Below are 18,892 nucleotides of genomic sequence, written 5' to 3'. Positions count from 1 at the left end.
GAACCTTTCAATTCGTTCATCAATATTATTAATCATGAATATCAATAAAATATTTTGACAGAGAGATCATGAACAATGTAGTAGATTGATCGAATCTACAGTATTCTAATATGCAAAGGGTCAAGGATACCTAGGCTTTGAGATTGGCTCCCTCTATGCCTACTGATAAGTTCTCTCACCTCCAAATCTTCTTGAATTCTTACCAGGCTCTTGATAGTCTAGGCGGACTCGCACGCCGCATCAAGCCCAATGACGCTAATCTTATTGTAGATTAGCCGCTATTTGTCATTTCTCCCTTGGGAACTTTTTTTTTCTGCCGATAAGCTGTAGTTTTTTATTTTTTGCGTTCAATACCCAACCCAATATATCTTCAATTGCATTCATTCAAACATGAGGCCAAAGCAGAACAAGCGCGGTATGGGGGCAGATAATGCCAATATGCAGGCATTGGGAAAGAGAAGAACACCTGCTGGTCAACCACAACCAGATTGGCTTTTCCCTGCCGGCTCTGGTGCTGATGCCAATCCAGCCCCAGCTAACAAATCTGGCAACGAAGGACGTTCGAAAAACAAGCAGGACAAAAAAATTGCACAAGATCTTCTCAACCGTCGAGATGCAGGCGAACCCCCAAAGTCTGGAATTCCTTCTCATTTACTCGATCTTGTCGGCAAATTTCTCGAGCAGCACGAACTCATGCAAACTAGTCGCACCTTGAAGACTGAACGTCGCAACCGAGAGGAGGCAACTGCAGGAAGCAACAGCACTACCAACTCCCTTGAAGATATATACAATGAATGGCAGGCGTCCAAAGAGGAGATTGCGGCACTCAAAGCTGCGGCCATTCAAAACAGCGAAACCCCAAAGCCAAAGGCACCCAAGGCTTCTTCTGAGGATACCTCGAGCAGCAGCAGTAGCAGCAGTGACAGTAGTGATTCGAGCAGTGAGGAGGAAAGCGAAGAGGAAAGTGATGTCGAGATGGCAGATGCTCCACCGGCCAAGAAAAATGCTTCCCGAAGATCTTCCTCTTCTTCCTCTTCTTCGTCTTCGTCTTCCTCGTCGTCCTCTTCTAGCAGTTCCGATAGTGATGCTGATGATGAAGATGATGCGCCATCAGTTGTTAAATCTCCCTCACCGAAACCAAAAGTCAACACTTTGAAACGAAAAGCTACTTCAGATAGCGATTCATCGTCATCCGATTCGGATTCAAGTTCAGAAGAAGATGCCCCAAAATCTAAGAAGGCCAAGACAGCTGCTACCGACAAAGAGTCTTCAGCATCTTCATCGGAGTCTAGCTCTGAAGACGATTCTAGCTCTTCTGATTCTTCCGACTCCGACTCCGATTCTGACTCTGATTCCGATTCCGATTCTTCTACACAATCAATTGCAAAGAAAACTCCATTGCCTGATTCTGATTCTGATTCATCTTCCGACTCCAGTTCCGACTCTGATTCCGAGAGCGATTCTGGCAAAGTTACAAAGAAAGAGCCAGGGGCTAGCTCAGACACCAGCGAGACTCTTTCCGAAGGCAAGGGCTCATCTAATGACAAAGTACTGGATCCCCCATTGCCACCAATGCCCGCCGCGAAGCTTCCTAGAAAACAAAACGTACCATTTTCTCGCATTCCAAAAGACACCAAAGTCGACCCGAGATTGTCCAGTAACGCATTCGTACCATATGATTATGCGCTAAAGGCTCATGAGGATTTGATCGTTACAAAAGGCAAGGGTTTCACCAAGGAGAAGAACAAGAAGAAGCGTGGAAGTTACAGAGGCGGTTTCATTGACGTTGAAGGAAAAAAGGGCATCAAATTCGAGGATTAGAAATCTACCTTTTGGATTGGTAGCTTGATAATGAATGGATGCCAATGTTTTAGCATAAGAAAGATTTTAGACCTTTCAGGCGATCAAATTGGCTGGGTAGCAAAGGAGCGTTTGGCGCAAATTCACATAATAGAGTAGTTTCGCTACATTCATAATACAAAAGTTGTCCTCTGTACATGATAAACTTTCAGACTTCGTCTCCCGCACACCGACTTCCTCTTCGTGAATGTTTTGAGACCAACCGGGACTGGGAAGCAATGAACACGTCCTGGGGCTTAATTTTAAGACTTCACGTACTGGATGTGTTCATATATTTCACAACAGAACATGTTCTCCACTTAGATGACAATTCTGAAGTGCTTGGGCCAATATTTACGACACCAATTTCCCAATTGCTCAGAGCTGAGCTCTAGTAGTAATGTATGTGTGTGCTGTACAAGCGCTGATAAGTATTCGGCGAGCTTCGTGTAGCCCGTGTGAACAGCAATTGATGCCATCCCCAACGTAAAAAGGCCACCGGTAATGGGCCAAGCTCGGCTGTCATCAACTAAGATGGTCAACCGTGGTCTGCATATATACTAGGTACCCAGGTAGTAAAAGTTCCAGTTCCATGGTTACACGAGATCGCCTTGAATTCAGCCTTGCATTGCCATGCTCGATCGATGATAAGCCTGCTTATCTTGATAACTACCAGCCATTGATACTTATTTGCGATCTCTTTCGAGCTTTTCACAATAATAATTATTATTATAGAATGTAACCGCGACGCTATTCCTTCCTCCCTTGATTCGCTCTTGAACAATCATATACAAAAGAAGTCCTTTATTTTGAATAAATTCCAGTTCATGATTTGACAACCGCTTGCAAAATACAACCCAACGCAGGTCTAGCGCTCTCATCACACAGGCACGAGGTCTGCAGCCAATAGAGAGCTCTAATCTCTTTGGCAAATACCACAGTAATCTCACTCACTGATCAGGGTGGCTGAGTACTCACAAGGGCACTCGAGCATGCGATCGTGACAATTTTTACAACATCTCCAACAAATATGGGCGATCTGGCAACGACAATCTGTACGGATATCGATTTATTGTCAATCTAGCTTATAATCTTATCAAGCTGTATTGCTTGTAGAACGTCGTGATATTCATGCTGGATGGGATGGGTGTTTTGTGCTCTACACTGAAAGACGGCGAGGAAGCGCCGGATAGCGAAATCAAAGAGATCCAGAGAGAGAAGCCGAGATCCAGTATCTTGAAGATGCCTCAATCTGGAAGACCTGGGACAAGAGCAAAGGAAATCTGGCGTCTCGCGATTGAGAAAAGAGAATTCGACACTCAAGAAGATTATGATAAGGCTCTTCAGTCTCTTCAGCTGGCTGAACGAAAAACTGCATTTGATGCGAAAGCTGAAGATTTGGCTTCAGAAGTGGAAAAAAAGGCGGCGAGAATTGTTCAGAGAATCAGGAACTATGATTGGGAAAATCCTCATGGAGAACCAGTCGACGCAAAAGATCTCGCTACTGAAAAGAGAACTCAAGGAGAGCACTTTCTGGGAAACGTGGATCTCATCAATGACACGAAATTATTGCAGATTGCAAAGCGAATGCCAAAAGGAGCCCACCTTCACATTCATTTCAATTCATGTTTACCAGCACAGTTCTTGATACAACAAGCTAGAGATATTGATGCAATGTACATCCGTAGTACTCTACCTCTAACGTCACGAGAAAATTACACAGCTTCACGAATCTCTTTTATGGTAATGACACCTCATGAAGCAACTCACGTGAAAGGAGAGGAAAAAGAAACTTATGTTCCTCTGGGAGATGTCACAGATATTGATTATGTCTCCAACAGATGGATGCCATACAAGCAATTTCAAAGGCAGTTCAATTTTGTAGACGAAAATGACACAAGGCTGAGCGGCACGACTGGTGCTGAAATATGGCTCGAGAGAAAAATGTTGATTTCGGAAGACGAGGCCCATGGTTGTTCTCAAACTGGTCGCGGGTATGTATACATATTCGATGGGAAATTTCACGGCTAACATAATTAGCATCTGGGAAAAGTTCAATTATAGGACTCAGATGATGAAAGGATTATTTGCTTATGAGTCCGCATTCAGGAACTACACCAAGGAGTGCATTAAAGATTTCGTCAAAGATAACATCCAGTATGCCGAGATACGCCCGAATTTTATGGCTACCAATTCCCTCAAGTCTGATGATGGCACAAGAACTATTGGCAATGAGGGGATCATGCATATCATCAACGAAGAGCTCCACCGGGCCATGCAAGAGATTCGAAGCAAGGGCCAGTACTTCGGGGGCATGAAAGTCATTTATTGCACACCTCGCTCATTTGATAGAGGCAAAATTGAGATAGCTTTAAACGAGTGCATTGATTTAAAGAAGAAATATCAGAAACTGCTTTGTGGTTAGTCTGCTTCAAACGTCAAACCTACACACTTCCACTAATGAGAATCTAGGGTTTGATCTTGTGGGCCATGAAGAGATGGGAAACGAGCTTCGACATTTCGTGCCCGAGTTTCTTGCATTCCGTCGGAAATGTAGAGATCAAAAGCTAGAAATCCCTTTTCTGTTCCATTGTGGGGAGACGCTAGAGGTTGGCGGAAAAGTGGACGGCAATCTCTTTGATGCGATATTACTAAATGCGAAGAGAATAGGACACGGCTATGCAGTCGCAAGACATCCTATTCTAATGGAAATATTCAAAGAAAAGAAAATTGCCATCGAATCATGTCCTATCTCTAACGAGGTTCTTGGCCTCACTCCGAACATTGCGGGACACAACCTCCCAGTATTACTGGCAAACGATGTGCCTTGTACGATTAACAGCGATAATGCTACATTCTATAGGCATGTTCCCTTAATTCTCATCAAACAAACGTTCACTAACAGATAATAGATCGTCCTTGTCTCACGACTTCTATCAAGTAATGGTTGGCTCTGAATCAATGTCTCTCCATGGCTGGAAGCAACTTGCACAGTGGAGTTTGGAATATAGCTGCATGGATAACGAGGAGAGAAGAGAAGTTACTAAGGAATGGACCACGAGATGGAGAGATTACTGTCAGTGGATCGTTGATGAGTATAGTTGGGTAAATGAATGGACACCAGCATCTGATCGACATTGATCATTTACCAAGACGATCAGGGAAGCGATTGAAGTTACACGACCATCGTGCCTTGTTCGGGCTCTTTCGTTGTTTTTAACTTCATTTAATACCACTGACTGCATGTAAGATGAGGCTGTGGGCTGTAAATCAGAAAATGGGTGGAGCGAGACGATTGAGGGCGTTGAGGCGCACACGATTTTGATATACGAGTCACAACGAGAGACGACTTCTTACTTTGGATTTTGGGTGTATTATCTTCATTATTATACTTGATGACTTTTTACTACGATTTTACCATATTTTTTAATTATGAGATTCTTGTCTCGAACTTGGTCCTCATATATCTATCGTTGAAGTTGGACAAATCCTAACCTGAAGCTGACATGAGTAATAAGAAAGGAATGACTCCAGCCATTACATTCAGACTTGAAACGACCACATGCCTAGACGGGTACCTACGGGTAGACATCTACAAATACCTATGTAGTATGATTTCGATTTCCAAGACGGCACCACGGCATTATGGAAGAGCTGGTCATTATTTGACACCCAATCAATTATTTGGTGGTAACGAAAGTAGAAAAGAGATTCGATATATGCAGTAGGTGGACGCGTCTCATCAATTATAGATAGAACAGCAATATTCTCTATTAACCGTGAACGCCGCGTATGATAAATACCCCTTCATTTACCAACGAAGAGCGTCCATTTCCGCCCCACAATGTATGATGGAAGAAAGATTCAAACAAATCGCTTTTCTTCTTCCGAGTCCCTGTTTGCTGTGCCGCCTCCTTGCCTCTTCGAAGTTTCGTGCATGCATAGCCGCCGAATGTAGATTTTGCTGAACCTGTTGTGTTGACAAACGGAAAACAAACGGAAAATCTATGCACAAAACAAAAATTAGATGAACATGTGGTTAGGAAACTTTGAAAATGCGAAACAACGGGGTACTAAAGGGCACTGCTAGTCTCTGGAGGGTATTTAATATCCACTTATAGGGCTTGGCCTGCACTATTATATGGATTTAGTTTCGACGGGACTCACGGAAGGGAGTCACTAGGACTTTAGAGTGGTTTGAACGCTGAACGGACGCTAAGTGTTAGGACATAATCGCTAAATTCTCTTAACAACATCCGGATTAACAGGAAATTTAAGCTTTCGAGGATTTTAAGAATAAACAAAACATTCGAATTATCTAATCATATGACAAAGCTCTTTTCAGTAGCCAAGAAAGGATATCTAAAGTATATCTTATACCAAACATTTTCGAATTCCCACAAGCTCCACAAACAAACCTTCGTCATATAAAAGCAATGTGCAAAGTAGGCTGACGAGGTGGGTGTGTACACTTAGGCACAGCCCTCTGACACATCCCCTGTAATGGTATCTCTAACCCACGCGCTACTGGCTCCGCGGTTTTCAGCTCCCAGGGCTTGTGAGACGCGATTGCCCTTTTGGGTCCCTTGTTGAAGATGGAGGGGGTATGGAATCGGATGAAATGTACTAGGTGGGCAAGCTGGCATGAGGCTCTGTGTATTTCTTTTTTTGATCTTCTCCTATGAATAATAAATATACGAGGTCTTCTTTCATGGGGGAGTAAAGAGTCGAACGAAAATAAAAAGGATGAGATACTAAAAGAGTGGTATTTGAGAAAGCGAAAACTGATATTTGCGGATTTGAGACGTAGGTGAGAAAGGAGGAAAGAGAAAACAAAGCGACAGGCACGGTTACCACATTTGACTCGAAGTCGAACCTCGAAGACTTTAGACGACAGCCATCAGACCTTCGGCACAGTAGTGGAGATGTCAAACGCATGGTTTCCCTCGGGGAAAGAGTCTCGGTATGTTAGATATCATATCATTATTCGCATGCTTCTCATATCCTGTCCATAGACTAACAACTACCACAGTGAAGGATGGCGATTAGATATCGTGTCACTTTTGGCAGTCATAGGGGAATCTGCCATGGCTGATCACTCTCAGACCATGACCTCGTCTTGGATGTGCATGCTCCCTCGAATCATTCCTGCCCCACAAGTCCTCCTCAAATCTTCGCGTCCCTCTCGAATGCCACAAGTTAACGCTGCCGTGGTCGGTGTACATAACGGAGTATATGTGCAATCACTCAACTTCTTCCCAAATATCATACATCCAATAGAAGAGCTCAAGCCTTTCGAGTTCAAGGTCTTCGAAATCGAGCATAAAAATGCCCGTACTCAGGAGGTGACTCCACCTACACCCGCGAATAAAGAGAGGCAGGTTTCTGCTTCTAGCAGTATTGAAAATTCACACTTAGAGAGCGGCATAACGCCTCAACCTCGACGTCGGGATACACTTAGATCCAGAATCACCCATCGCGGGACCAATGTTGACAACAAGAAACCCCACGTACCAGCTAAATTCTGGTCACCTCTCAACTGTCTTTCTCTGATATCATTCTTCTTGACCATTGGTCTTTTTATATGGGCGGTATTGACCCATGACGGGACAGCATGCGTTGCACTCTTTACCATCTCCCTTGCCTCATCAATTGTTGGTTATGCATCTTATTGGTCACCCGCTCTCATGAATCGCAACAACAACAGTCCCGTTCCGTTGGGCGATGTCGTGATCCGCACCAGGGAAGGAGCATTCGTCGTAGTCAGATGCAATGAAGAGATTGCCCGTGAACTATATAATGGAACTGAGGAATGCCAATACTATGTTGGCACAGATACTTACCGAGTACTTGTCGGCATCGGTACTTGTCTACTCATGGTTTCCGTCGTGCTTCTTGGAAATTGCGATTTCCAAATGCAAATCTCTATTGGTGCGTCCTACATCGTTCTCAACGGTGCATACTGGGGCGTAGCTTTGATGAACAAAAGGAGATTCTGGGATCTGTCGAGCTATGAATGGATAGATGTTACGCCTGAAGATGCGCAAGGAGCAAATCTGGAGCAGGACGCGAACGATGTTGAAGGAAGGCCTTCTTTCACTAGAACATTATGGTACGCGATCCGAGAGACAAAGAAAATTGGATGGGTGAAGACGAGTGGGGCTGCACCAACGACACCGAAGTGGGAGGATTGGCTTAGAAAAGCAGAAATCGCCGCTACTAGTAACAATGTGAATTGGGATGCTGTCCGTCAAAAAGATGCAATTGTTGGCCAATCAGATTCAGTGCCGCAAGCTGAAGCAGCATTCAAAGATACGGCTGCCGAACATGCGCCCGCAGTCCAAGTTCCGGTACAAGATCGGATCGATACTGAGTGAATCTGCGACCTACGCTTATTACTTATAAATATAGGAAATCGCCTACTTCCAGCACCAACTCACGGGCCAGATGGCACAGTAGGCAAGTCCGTGTTCCAAATGAACGCCTGTGAGTTGGTGTAACAGTGTAATAACAGTGTAACAGAAAAAACGTACGGAAAGCCGATGTTTCTGGGGACCTCCAGTTTTGCTATTTTGATGGTCTATTTTTTGATTATTATGGGTCTGGAGGACATCAGATAACCTTGGGAATGAATAAGATGGCTTGAGATGGGTGATGATAAGTTGAGAGATGTGTTTGAGATACCCTGATATTGAAAAGAAGACTACTATATGGTCACTTTGAAGATTGATTAATAGCTAGATGATTTAAGTTGGTTAATTTAGCGTTGCATTTTTGGCTGTTTTGTAGGAGGGAAGAGATCTCGGTGCGTTCTTTGAGGGTTGCTTAAATAACTTGTCTCTACTTTTGCTTCTATCCACTAGTATATTCATTGGTTCTCACCATTGCTAGGTCATTTTAGAGGCAGGAAGAGGTGGATCAATACCACTTCATGTATATGTTCAGATGACAATGGCTATTGATTCGAAGACCTCTCTCGTGTTTGTGCTCTGGTCTAAACTATCCATCAGCTTTCGCTTTCATATTGTTTGAGTTTCAATGTCCTGGATTTGTCTTGTCTGTTCACCTTTGGTATCGATATGTTACCTATTTGACCTTCAATCTATCACCTTTGTCCCGTCTTATCTCGCCCTTGGATATTCACTCGAAGTTCTTCGATTTCGCTTCTTTCTAGGTTTCCTACGCTAGTGCTAACACTCTTATAAATATGTCCTCTCAGCCTATGGCTTTCCATTCTTCGATCTCCAACTTCTCAAGTAAGATCAACGACAAGCTTCAGATCAAAGATTGTAGTAACAAGAGTAACAATGGCAAGCCATCCACCCCCAGCAGTAAGCGATATGCCCAGAGAGACCCTCGTTCAATTACTGACTTGTTGTTAGCCACCAGTTCATTTAATCATCGAGCCCAAAGGAGACCTGACTATCCGACTCATCGACAAGAAGACTACCATCGATCCCGTTACTGAAAGAAAATCGGAACAAACCACCGTTCTCGCAACTTACAGAGTTTCCAGGAAGGTTCTCACAGACAATTCTTCAGTATTCAATACTTGCCTCGAAGGATGGGCCAAGGAATCCAAGCAGACCACAGTAGACATCGAGGATGGAACCGTGAAGAGTTATGAGCTTTGGTTTCGGATCTTGCATCAGGACATGATCGATGATATGTACGACCTCGAAGCTGAGGAAATATATGAAGCCATCCAGATCTGCGGATACCGTCAGATGCATGATGGCATAAAAAAATTGAGAGATTGGTCACCACAATGGTTCAAGAATCAGAAGATCGAAAAGAAGAGTCTTGACGACATGAGATCCTTTCTATACCTCACCCATGAACTTGATCGTATCGAGGAGTTTCAGTTCATTACAAGAAAGTTGGCGTATGGAATGGCAGATCATATTCAGGAGGCAAATCCATCGCGACACAGACACCTCCATTTGCCATCCAGAGTCATGGGTAAGTTCTTCATTCATTGATATGAGCAAAAATGTTTTAATACGTCCTATAGGCTCATTGAATAGTGCCAGAGGTAGTCTCCGTGTGAAGCTCCTCAAAGGCGTCTTTGACCCACTTGACTGGTTTATACATCAACGGTGCAGTTGCAAAGAGCTTTCCAGCTTTGCTTATATTACAGGGCTTAGCAAGATGAAGATTTGGCCTATTGAGTCAGCCAACAAGAAGAGTATCCAGGAAATCTTGGACAGTTTCGACAAATTCGTGTGCGTGATTCCGGAAAAGGCGTGTATGAATTGTAGAGTTCATCTGAACTCGATTGCTATCAAACGCATTCGAAACGAAATCCAATCCAGCTTCCATGGTATGTGCTTGGATTGTATGTACAAATCCAGTGAGGGGAGCGATATGGCATTCGTTTATTATCAGAGTGATTTAGAGAAAGAGTATAGTATGAGTTGCAGGATTCATCATGGCCAGTCGAGTTGGTACTGGTCGAATATGGGCAAAAAAGAGGATATGCAGGCACACCAGGAGAGGAAGAAGCGGGCATATGAAAGAAGACGATTCGGTTTTTGATATGAGGGGTGGATTTATCAGCTGCATGTTTCATGGGGGATTATGAAATGTGCAGAGAGGCTAGGGTAATGAGCTATGGGTGGACTTGATGCGTTCCGGAGGATGCGTTATTAAATATGAAAATTTCCTTCTTTTACAGCAGTAGCCTGCCTTTCGATAAGATGGTTTTACGCTTTAAAATCATTAAAATTATGAACTCACACTTCGTTACGATCCTGCTTTGAATGTGACACCAAAGTGTAGAAACATGACAAAACAGGAGTTTTAGCACACAGCATAATCTGCAAGCTGAAAAAGTTCCGGAAGTTAACTCGGAAAACATTGAGAATCTCCTTTTATAGATTACATACACCGGCTTGTGAGACTCTCATATTTCCATTACTCCAGAAGATTCAAAAAGAAAAGAAGATGAGTACCTACTACAAAGTCTGTTTTCACCCAAGACTTTCGGGTTTCAAGCTAATCCAACATGAATCGAAGTCTAGATTGATGTTCTACCCCTTGTACAGCATATCATCAGCAGATACGATACCATTGAAATGCAACCATGCACCAAGAAATTCACAGACTATAACCAACACTTCCGTTCCATCATGCGAATTCTCGCATCAACAGTTTCCGAATCAACTCGTCAACAAGACAGTAGCGAAACTCGCTGATGAAGTACATGGATATTTGACTCACATCCAGAATACTATAGGAACGCCCGTCGTCTGTCGTTCGAGTGTATACGATTTCGGTTGGGGTTTGTTTATACTGATACATCGCTTTCTGTAAGGACCCCGAGGTTCACTTGTGGTCATCCCATCGCAATAACGGATGTAATACATATGAATACAAAGGATATAAGCTGGATACATTGCCTATATAGATACTCTAAGCATTCGCAAAACATGCTTCAGAGAAGGTGCAATGATCCGTAAATTCAGTTCCCCCTTTACTACATTCTCACAAGACGACGGAGCCGAAGTAATCACGAGTCGTCCGCTAGATCGATCTTCGGTTGCTTTCTCCCCACTGCATTATCTTTCATCAGAACTCGTAGAATCATCTAGCTGATCCACGAAATCTTCACTAAATGTCCTTATAAGTGATGTGCCTATTCCGATTTCAAGTCCCGGAAGAGAAAAGGCAACCATGTGTTCGAAGCCCCGCAAGAGCACGAGTCCTGCCGGATCAAATGATGACCCATGAGCGGCTCTGAAGAACGACTGAGTGATTTAAAAAGAAGGCTGCAGCCGTAGATACCGAAAAGACGCCCATTTGTTCAATTCTGGGTAGCATTAGTGGCAAGTTTTAGACTGGATGGTGAGAACACTCAACCCACCTCGCGTATATCTTGTAATCGCTCTTTTGATTTCGCGCCGCGTCTCCGTAATATCACCGGACTCTTGAGCCCACAGTAGAACCACTCATCATCAATCTGCCAGCTCAAGTTTTCAATGAAAAAGTTTTCGGAAATACATGTTCTTCAGTGGTCAGTCTCCTCGGTCTTCGTCTTCTCAGGAGATGCTTCTGAGCGGAGGTTTCTCTGAACTTTGCTGGTTTTGATTGTGGTACTTCTTTGACTGACAGAGGGAATAAATTGAATTGTTATGTGCATGATGATAAGGAGGATAATTCTAGTAATGCAGATAAATGCTTTCAGTCATGTCGGTGTTGTGGTACGTGTATTAATTTCACACAAGTTAAAGTTTCAGATGGTTGAAGGAAAAGGGAACTGCAGAAAAATTCAAAGGAAAAACATTAGCTTCAAATTACTTTGTGAGTTGTTTAGTCGGGCTGGATGCCAATCAGACTGTGAAGACGTATTTTGGCCAACTAAGCAGGTATCACAGTGCAAGCACCTCTCCATAAGTAGCATAAGTAATTTGCCTGTCACATATTGTAGGGAAACCAGATGTCGAGGGTATCAAAACAATCATTATGGTAAAATACATACATGGAGACACTACACAATCAGAGCTTGCTTGTTGGCTGAAAGAGAGATGAAGCTTTGTTCAATGTCTCCACGGCCTCCTTCTCGATTCTCTTACAAAGTACCTCACACGTGGGGATGTCGTGAATGAGACCAATTACTTGGCCTGCGGTCCAAACCTAAAACATAATTAGTTTGCGAGTTATGAGTGTTTAGGTATTGATACGTACTCCGTAATCGGGATCTCCAGTGGTAAAGACTTCTCTACCTCTCTTACCGCTCACATAAGGAGCAACCTCCGCGAACTCTCCAGTCTTACTCTCTTGTTCAATCTTTACTGCCTGTGCAGTAACCTTGTTTTTATACAAGCGAGAGGTGTTCTTCCATCTTCGAAGAACGAGCTGAGTATCAACTTCAGAGGCCTTGACAATCTCTTTCTTGATGTTCTCGTGTATTGGTGCCTCGACGGTACACATAAATCGTGTTCCCATATTGATACCTTCAGCACCGAGCGAAAGCGCAGCCGCAAGACCTTGGCCATCAGCGAATCCACCAGACGCAATGAAAGGAACTTTGAGCGATTGTCTAGCTCTACTAAGGAGGATGAAGTTCGTGATATCAGTTTCACCAACATGCCCAGCACATTCGAAACCATCGATGCTCAGAAAGTCAACGCCGAGCTTCACTGCACTCTCTGCATGTCTGATGGTCGTACATTTATGTAGAATGATTATTCCAGCAGCCTTCAACATCTTTATGACAGGGCCTGGACTGTTTCCTGCTGTCTCGACAACTTTAATTCCCTCATCGATAGTGACTTGTGCGTATGCACCGTAACTGGAAGAAATCACGGGTCAGTTTGATTTTGCAGTTTTTGCGGCTTGACGGCCATGTTGTACTCGCGATCCACAGACACGGAGCAAACGGCGAATCAACATGAGATGAGATTGAGATCTGCGGAAACTTACTCCGGGGGATTAATCGAAGGTAACAGTGTGATATTTACACCAAATGGCTTCTTCGTCATTTCCCTACATCTTCGAATCTCCTTGCGTAGATCTTCTGGAGTGGGTTGCGTTAAAGCTGTGAGGATACCCAACCCTCCGGCATTGCTCACGGCGCTTGCTAACTCCGCATATCCCACCCATTGCATACCACCTTGGACAATAGGTACTACATAATCCCGAATCAATGATCTGTCGTCCGGAGAAAGACATGAGGGTGTAACTTACATTCGATACCCAAGGCCTGGGTGAGTTTCGTGTTGAAAGGCATGATGTCGAGGATTGCTAACGAATGATCTGATGAGATGTAGGTTTGTCTGATCTAACAAGTGTATCGAATTGAATGTATGGTCTATTCTAATATCTCTCTTTATGTCTAATAATATGATTCAAAAGAACGATTATGATTCGAAGTCTAAGAACAAAATATGTATGGAAGATGTTAAAATAATAAACGGTTGGTGTTGTAAGTAACAAGCTCCTTTCCCCACATTCTTTAGACCGAGGCACGGCAACTAGGGCCTAGGCTATACCGGCTTACACCTGCTAGTTTTGTCTTCTTGCAATTCTTCAGATTACGGTAAACGGTAATCAGCTGGACCCCATCTCATCAAGATTATTGCTCCGATGCAAACTCTCTTTGTACGGTCCAGAGTAGATTGTTGCTTTTGTTGTTTTCGTGTCTTCTTCCCAAAAATCCCCTGTCTCATGATTGTCTGTCTATCCGTACCTCAGGACAACATTCTTTCTACTTCAAGTCTTCAACACCGTGAACATAATTTGGTGGTGGATCATATAGTCACGTGTCGTGGTTCTAGACACCGAATAGGTCGCACCGCCAATTTCACATATTTCACATGAAATTGGTGATACAAATCACTGAGACGAGTACGCAAGACTGTTCCTGATCGTCAAACCACCAGAACCGGCCGAGTAATATAATTTACATCCTAGTAAATGTCGTCCGACAATGGAATGATATTGATGAGTAACTCTTCAATTATCCTCAAATATTCGAACACTTGGGCAGCAACAGATTCTAGATCCAGTCAATGCGCTGTCGAAAATAAGGCTGCTCAGGTGTTGATAGACAAGCCTTGAATATACTTGTCCGTCTCTCACGCCGCCACGCAATATTATCTATGAACAAAATGTTTCATTGTTAGGTTGTGTACTTCACGGCTCCCATCATTATCAACTCCCTTGTTGAACGGAAAAAGCTCCGTTGATCCAACGTATTCTACGGCGGTTAAGTAAGCGGAGCACCCGACGGGGTGCGGCATGTTATCCTCTGGGTAGTTTTTGCAGGCGACCTCTATTCTACGAAGTAGGCTGTTCTTTTCTTCAAACTTTGTCGAGGTGACACAATCAGTCCACTTGAGAATCCCAATTGGAAATATCTGCTGTACGACTGTTATTTCCAAGTCTTTCTAGACGAAATGCAAGTATCTATCCGTTCTCCAGGTTTCATGAAGCTAGACACACCCTTTGCTCATCTTGATAAACGTCTAGTCCAGGCTTCTGGAATCTGGTTGGCACATGAGGGCGGTGAAGTGAGAAGCGGTGGACTCACCGTTGAAGAAGCCACAGGGCTGAGTGCTTGATTCAATGTACAGATGTACTTATCCGTAGCTATCACTGGGGTATATACTTTTACCCCAACCTACCCTGAAGATCATTGATCAATATGTATAAATATGTATGTAAGCACCCGTTCCTGCAGACACCTCGATCTCATCTCTTCGGAAATCTACAGTAGTGGGAAAGAGAAGGAAATTGAAGATTGAAATCTGGCATACCATTACAGCTTTTTCAATGCTCCGAATTGACCAATCATATCGCACGACTTCCGGGTAATATATGGCTTTGTCTATTATGGTATATCTATATTTGCAAAGATTATAGATGCTGGGGTAGAAAGTCCCAGGTCCTACAAACTTATCATTTTTCCTTTTTGGGGGAAAAAGTAAAACAAATCTGGTGAGAGATATCAAGTCTCAGTACTCAATCAATTGGCCTGAAATCAGCTAATATTAGAGGTAGTCGTACTTTCTACATCTCGGGTGCGTCTTCCTGCAGCTCATTTTTTTTCTGGCAAGGTTTGGCACTTTGCACTCTTATTGGGCTTCTTTTATGGAGAGCTTTTTTTTTCTATCGTCACCTTCTTGCATATGATCCGCCCCTCTATATGCACCTTTTGCCTTCCACCCCACATACTTCCATACACACTACACATACATACATACATACACCTATATGCCAGCTTTCATTTCACTCTCCCAATGCCCCATGACGATCCGAGACTGCAAATTACTACAGGTGTCTCCAGCGTTGGCTGGAGCATCTCCACTCGCTGCTACTGTCTCAAGCCTCAAATTGCTTTTTCTACACTTTACCGAAGTCGTCAGTAGGAGGTCACACATGAGCTGTCCTAACCACCGATGGAGACAACACACACGGCTCTAAGCTACGGGCGATCGACGTTACTTCTTTGAAATATATTTCATCACGCCGAGACAAATTCCAGAGTCAAGCTGCCGTGTTGCACATGGGTATGCAGATGCAGAGCAATCCAACTTTATTTGACTGCCACCTCACAGTTTCATATCACTCTCAACACTCCCCCTCCTTCGTGAAGACTTTGAAGAGTACATGCGGATCATCTATAAGACCAGCTTCAATTCCTGCGGAGTATAACGCCATTCCCGAACCCGCTCCCCACTGTTTCTCCTCCACATCACTAGCACTCAATCTCAGATCTAGCTTGAAAGCTTGAACACTTTCAGACCTTCTAGTACGAAATCACCATTGAAGATGTCTTATTCATCATACAGTTCTGGCTCAGCTACATGGCAAGAGAAGCTCGAAGGTAATGAAGCAATTCGTGCTATGAATACTGAACATCAAATTGACTGATTTCCTCAAGAGAGATGTCGCGAGGCACAAATTCGTCCCCCAGTATTTCAGATCGTGTCAGATAGAAGAGGTAATGTCACTTCACCTTCCACTCAAGACCGAGTCTTCAAAGAACCGATTCTAACACTTGTTTCAGGTGGACGAACAGCATGGTCTAGCACAGTAACTGTACAGGGCCAGAATATTTCTGCACGATTCTGGTACGATGGGCAGTACGTCAACAATGCGAAAGAGGATGCAGCAGAAGTGGCACTCAACCGTTTGACTGGATCGAGCCCAACCTCACCTATCCAAAGTCGAATGAGCGGTAATTTCAACATGACCTAGAACTACCGAAACTGCGGCCGACGATTCAATTTAGCCTGTAGGATAAGAGATGATAATAGGATGATTTGCCGTTTGCTGCAGCTTCGGCAAGGATGGGCGAATGCCAATAATACTTCAGGCGTCGGATGGTTTTCGCCGTGGATTTTCACAGGACAGCAAGGGCGCTGGAGTTTGAATGCGTACATGTTATTCCCAACAGTTTTCCGGATATGTTTTTCTTCTTGGGAGGTGGTGTGAAAAAGCTTGTTTTTTTTGGAGATATGGAATATATTTTATCACTTCGAATCATGGAATGGTTCCAGAACTTGTTACTAGCAATAAAAGTGGATGTTCTCTTTGAATTATTAAGACATGAAATGAATTAGATACTGACTTACACATCGATTTATGACCTGTGTGGTGGTTTTTAAGTGAGGTTCTTACTATCAAGCGTGCAAAAGTAGAGGTCGATGCCGTCACAGGGACTCAATGTCACCGTAACACATATCAAAGTCCACAAATGAGTTAAAACATTGTTCTAGCCCTGATCCATGTTGTTTGACAAGAATATTCAGACCCAGCGTTATGGTTCTGTGGTTCAGCCCAAGAAAGATCGTCATTGCCCAAGATGAATTTGATGCCTTATTAGGCAGCCACACGAAATTTTGGTTAGTGCATCCATTCGAAGTTGATCTCAAGTGCGGAGAAAGTATCTGGATTTGACAACATCCACAACCATGCCTCCACGATTGAACTTTCACAGCGCAAGCAGGTCACTGACCATTCGACCACGAACAGTTGTCGCACCTCGAAATCCTGCTTTCTTCAAAATTACCCCAGCAGCCCGTCGAGGTTTCGCAGAGGGAAAGCAACCTCCAAGAAATGGATCTGATGAAGACGTAGCCGGCCACGTCAGTGAAGAGGCAAGAGACATGGCTGAAATCACTGGAGAGACTCCTCCTGATATGGGAAAGAGTACAAATGTTCAAGAGGTATTTACATTCTTTTCTGGGGTCCAATTCCGCCAATCATATTTGAAAAATGAAGAAGCATTGTGATACCAGAGAATGACAGTTACTAACCATAGACACAGATTCTTAAGAGAGATCAGGAAGGAAAGGACAAGGCCCCAGAAGTTATCAAAGAAGATATCAAAGATACCCAATCCGCCTCTGCCCTCGCCCATGAAGTCTCCTTTGCCAATCTCATGGCTCTTGGTCGTCTCGGTCATTTGGAAAACGGCGCGAATGCCTCTGATCTTACAATCGATGTTCACAAGTTTGGACTTCCAGAACTACCAATTCCTTCGAACAACAACCTCAAATATAGATACGACCCCGTCGTTTCGCAGGTTACGAACATGATGATGCAGCATGGCAAGAAGAGTGTTGCCCAGAGGGTAGGCTCGTTAGTTCTTTCCTTTTGCGTTACTCGCTGCGCATGGGATTAATGTTATGATATTGCAGAATAATTTGCTAATCTACGATATTTTCAATGCAGAACATGTCTTTCATATTAAACCATCTCCGAACCGCCTCCCCACCCACACCCAACCCCGCCAGACCCCTCCTTCCGGGCACACCCCCACCATCCCACCTTCCTCTAAATCCCGTTCTCTATCTTACTACCGCTATCGACTCCATCGCTCCTCTCTTACGTATTCGTTCTCAGAAAGGTGCTGCAGGTGGTGGAGCGTCTCTTCAAATCCCCGTACCCTTGGGCGTTAGACAGAGGAGAAGACAAGCTATCAAATGGATATTAGATTCGGCCAGCAAGAAACAATCGAGGAGCAGTGGGCGTGGAATGTTCGCACAAAGGTTTGCAGAGGAGATTATCAGTGTGGTGGAAGGCAAGAGTTCAGTTTGGGAAAAGAGGATTTTGGTACATAAGACCGGTACGAGCGCGAGAGCAAATTTGACCTTTTACTCCAAAAGAAGGAGATGATAGGTTCATCAGATTGGGCACGGCATGGGATACGGGTGTGGGAATGGGTATATTTGGTGCGGTGGGGGTTGTAAAATTATTGTATTATGACATCGAAAAAATGGTACATGTTACATGATACTTGGGGATGCATATGATATCAAAATCTATCCATATATCTGCGGCTTTTGTCGTATTCAACTTACCTCCTTTCCCAACCTCGCCATTTTAGCCCTCACATCTTCTTTTCATTTCTTAACTCGATTAAAATGACCTCACCTCTGCAAGTCTTGCTATCCGATATCGTTTTCTTTTTTCCTTTTTATTGAAAGCTTAAGCTCTATTGAATTCGCTAACTTACTATTGGTTAATTCGCTTTGAACTGAGCGGTGAGCTCACCAATTTCACGACTTTTTGCAGCCACACTTCGCATCTACATATTCATGGA

At 43.7% G+C, this 18,892-nt stretch overlaps 7 protein-coding genes across 7 annotated transcripts; 6 read left to right on the top strand and 1 right to left on the bottom strand.

Moving 5' to 3' along the window:
• Positions 1-390: 390 nt before the first annotated feature.
• EAE97_000481 (uncharacterized protein) lies at positions 391-1,821 on the top strand (the record flags this gene model as incomplete). The annotated part of the gene is made up of 1 exon (XM_038870991.1): positions 391-1,821. The coding sequence occupies one exon, from the start codon at positions 391-393 to the stop codon at positions 1,819-1,821; it is 1,431 nt and encodes a 476-aa protein (XP_038738352.1).
• A 1,149-nt stretch (positions 1,822-2,970) lies between these two features.
• EAE97_000480 (uncharacterized protein) lies at positions 2,971-4,980 on the top strand (the record flags this gene model as incomplete). The annotated part of the gene is made up of 4 exons (XM_038870990.1): positions 2,971-3,833; positions 3,880-4,259; positions 4,312-4,702; positions 4,752-4,980. 4 exons carry the CDS (start codon positions 2,971-2,973, stop codon positions 4,978-4,980), a joined length of 1,863 nt encoding a protein of 620 aa, XP_038738351.1.
• A 1,784-nt stretch (positions 4,981-6,764) lies between these two features.
• On the top strand, positions 6,765-8,216 carry EAE97_000479 (uncharacterized protein; the record flags this gene model as incomplete). Its single annotated transcript, XM_038870989.1, has 2 exons — positions 6,765-6,802; positions 6,872-8,216. 2 exons carry the CDS (start codon positions 6,765-6,767, stop codon positions 8,214-8,216), a joined length of 1,383 nt encoding a protein of 460 aa, XP_038738350.1.
• A 930-nt stretch (positions 8,217-9,146) lies between these two features.
• On the top strand, positions 9,147-10,377 carry EAE97_000478 (uncharacterized protein; the record flags this gene model as incomplete). The annotated part of the gene is made up of 3 exons (XM_038870988.1): positions 9,147-9,170; positions 9,222-9,801; positions 9,854-10,377. 3 exons carry the CDS (start codon positions 9,147-9,149, stop codon positions 10,375-10,377), a joined length of 1,128 nt encoding a protein of 375 aa, XP_038738349.1.
• A 1,959-nt stretch (positions 10,378-12,336) lies between these two features.
• Positions 12,337-13,570, bottom strand: EAE97_000477 (uncharacterized protein; the record flags this gene model as incomplete). The annotated part of the gene is made up of 4 exons (XM_038870987.1): positions 12,337-12,474; positions 12,526-13,132; positions 13,264-13,468; positions 13,528-13,570. 4 exons carry the CDS (start codon positions 13,568-13,570, stop codon positions 12,337-12,339), a joined length of 993 nt encoding a protein of 330 aa, XP_038738348.1.
• A 399-nt stretch (positions 13,571-13,969) lies between these two features.
• On the top strand, positions 13,970-17,003 carry EAE97_000476 (uncharacterized protein). Its single transcript, XM_038870986.1, has 4 exons — positions 13,970-15,279; positions 15,343-16,168; positions 16,226-16,285; positions 16,352-17,003. The coding sequence occupies exons 2-4, from the start codon at positions 16,114-16,116 to the stop codon at positions 16,540-16,542; spliced, it is 306 nt and encodes a 101-aa protein (XP_038738347.1). The 5' UTR covers positions 13,970-15,279; positions 15,343-16,113; the 3' UTR covers positions 16,543-17,003.
• A 255-nt stretch (positions 17,004-17,258) lies between these two features.
• EAE97_000475 (uncharacterized protein) lies at positions 17,259-18,465 on the top strand (the record flags this gene model as incomplete). The annotated part of the gene is made up of 3 exons (XM_038870985.1): positions 17,259-17,513; positions 17,615-17,920; positions 18,022-18,465. 3 exons carry the CDS (start codon positions 17,259-17,261, stop codon positions 18,463-18,465), a joined length of 1,005 nt encoding a protein of 334 aa, XP_038738346.1.
• Between the last annotated feature and the right edge of the window lie 427 nt (positions 18,466-18,892).

The sequence above is a fragment of the Botrytis byssoidea genome (assembly GCF_014898295.1).
Source record: "Botrytis byssoidea strain MUCL 94 chromosome Unknown BBYS_001, whole genome shotgun sequence".
NCBI classification, from domain to species: Eukaryota; Fungi; Ascomycota; class Leotiomycetes; order Helotiales; family Sclerotiniaceae; genus Botrytis; species Botrytis byssoidea.
The sequence above is the reverse complement of the archived record's forward strand: the minus strand, read 5'-3'. Positions and strand labels throughout refer to the sequence as shown.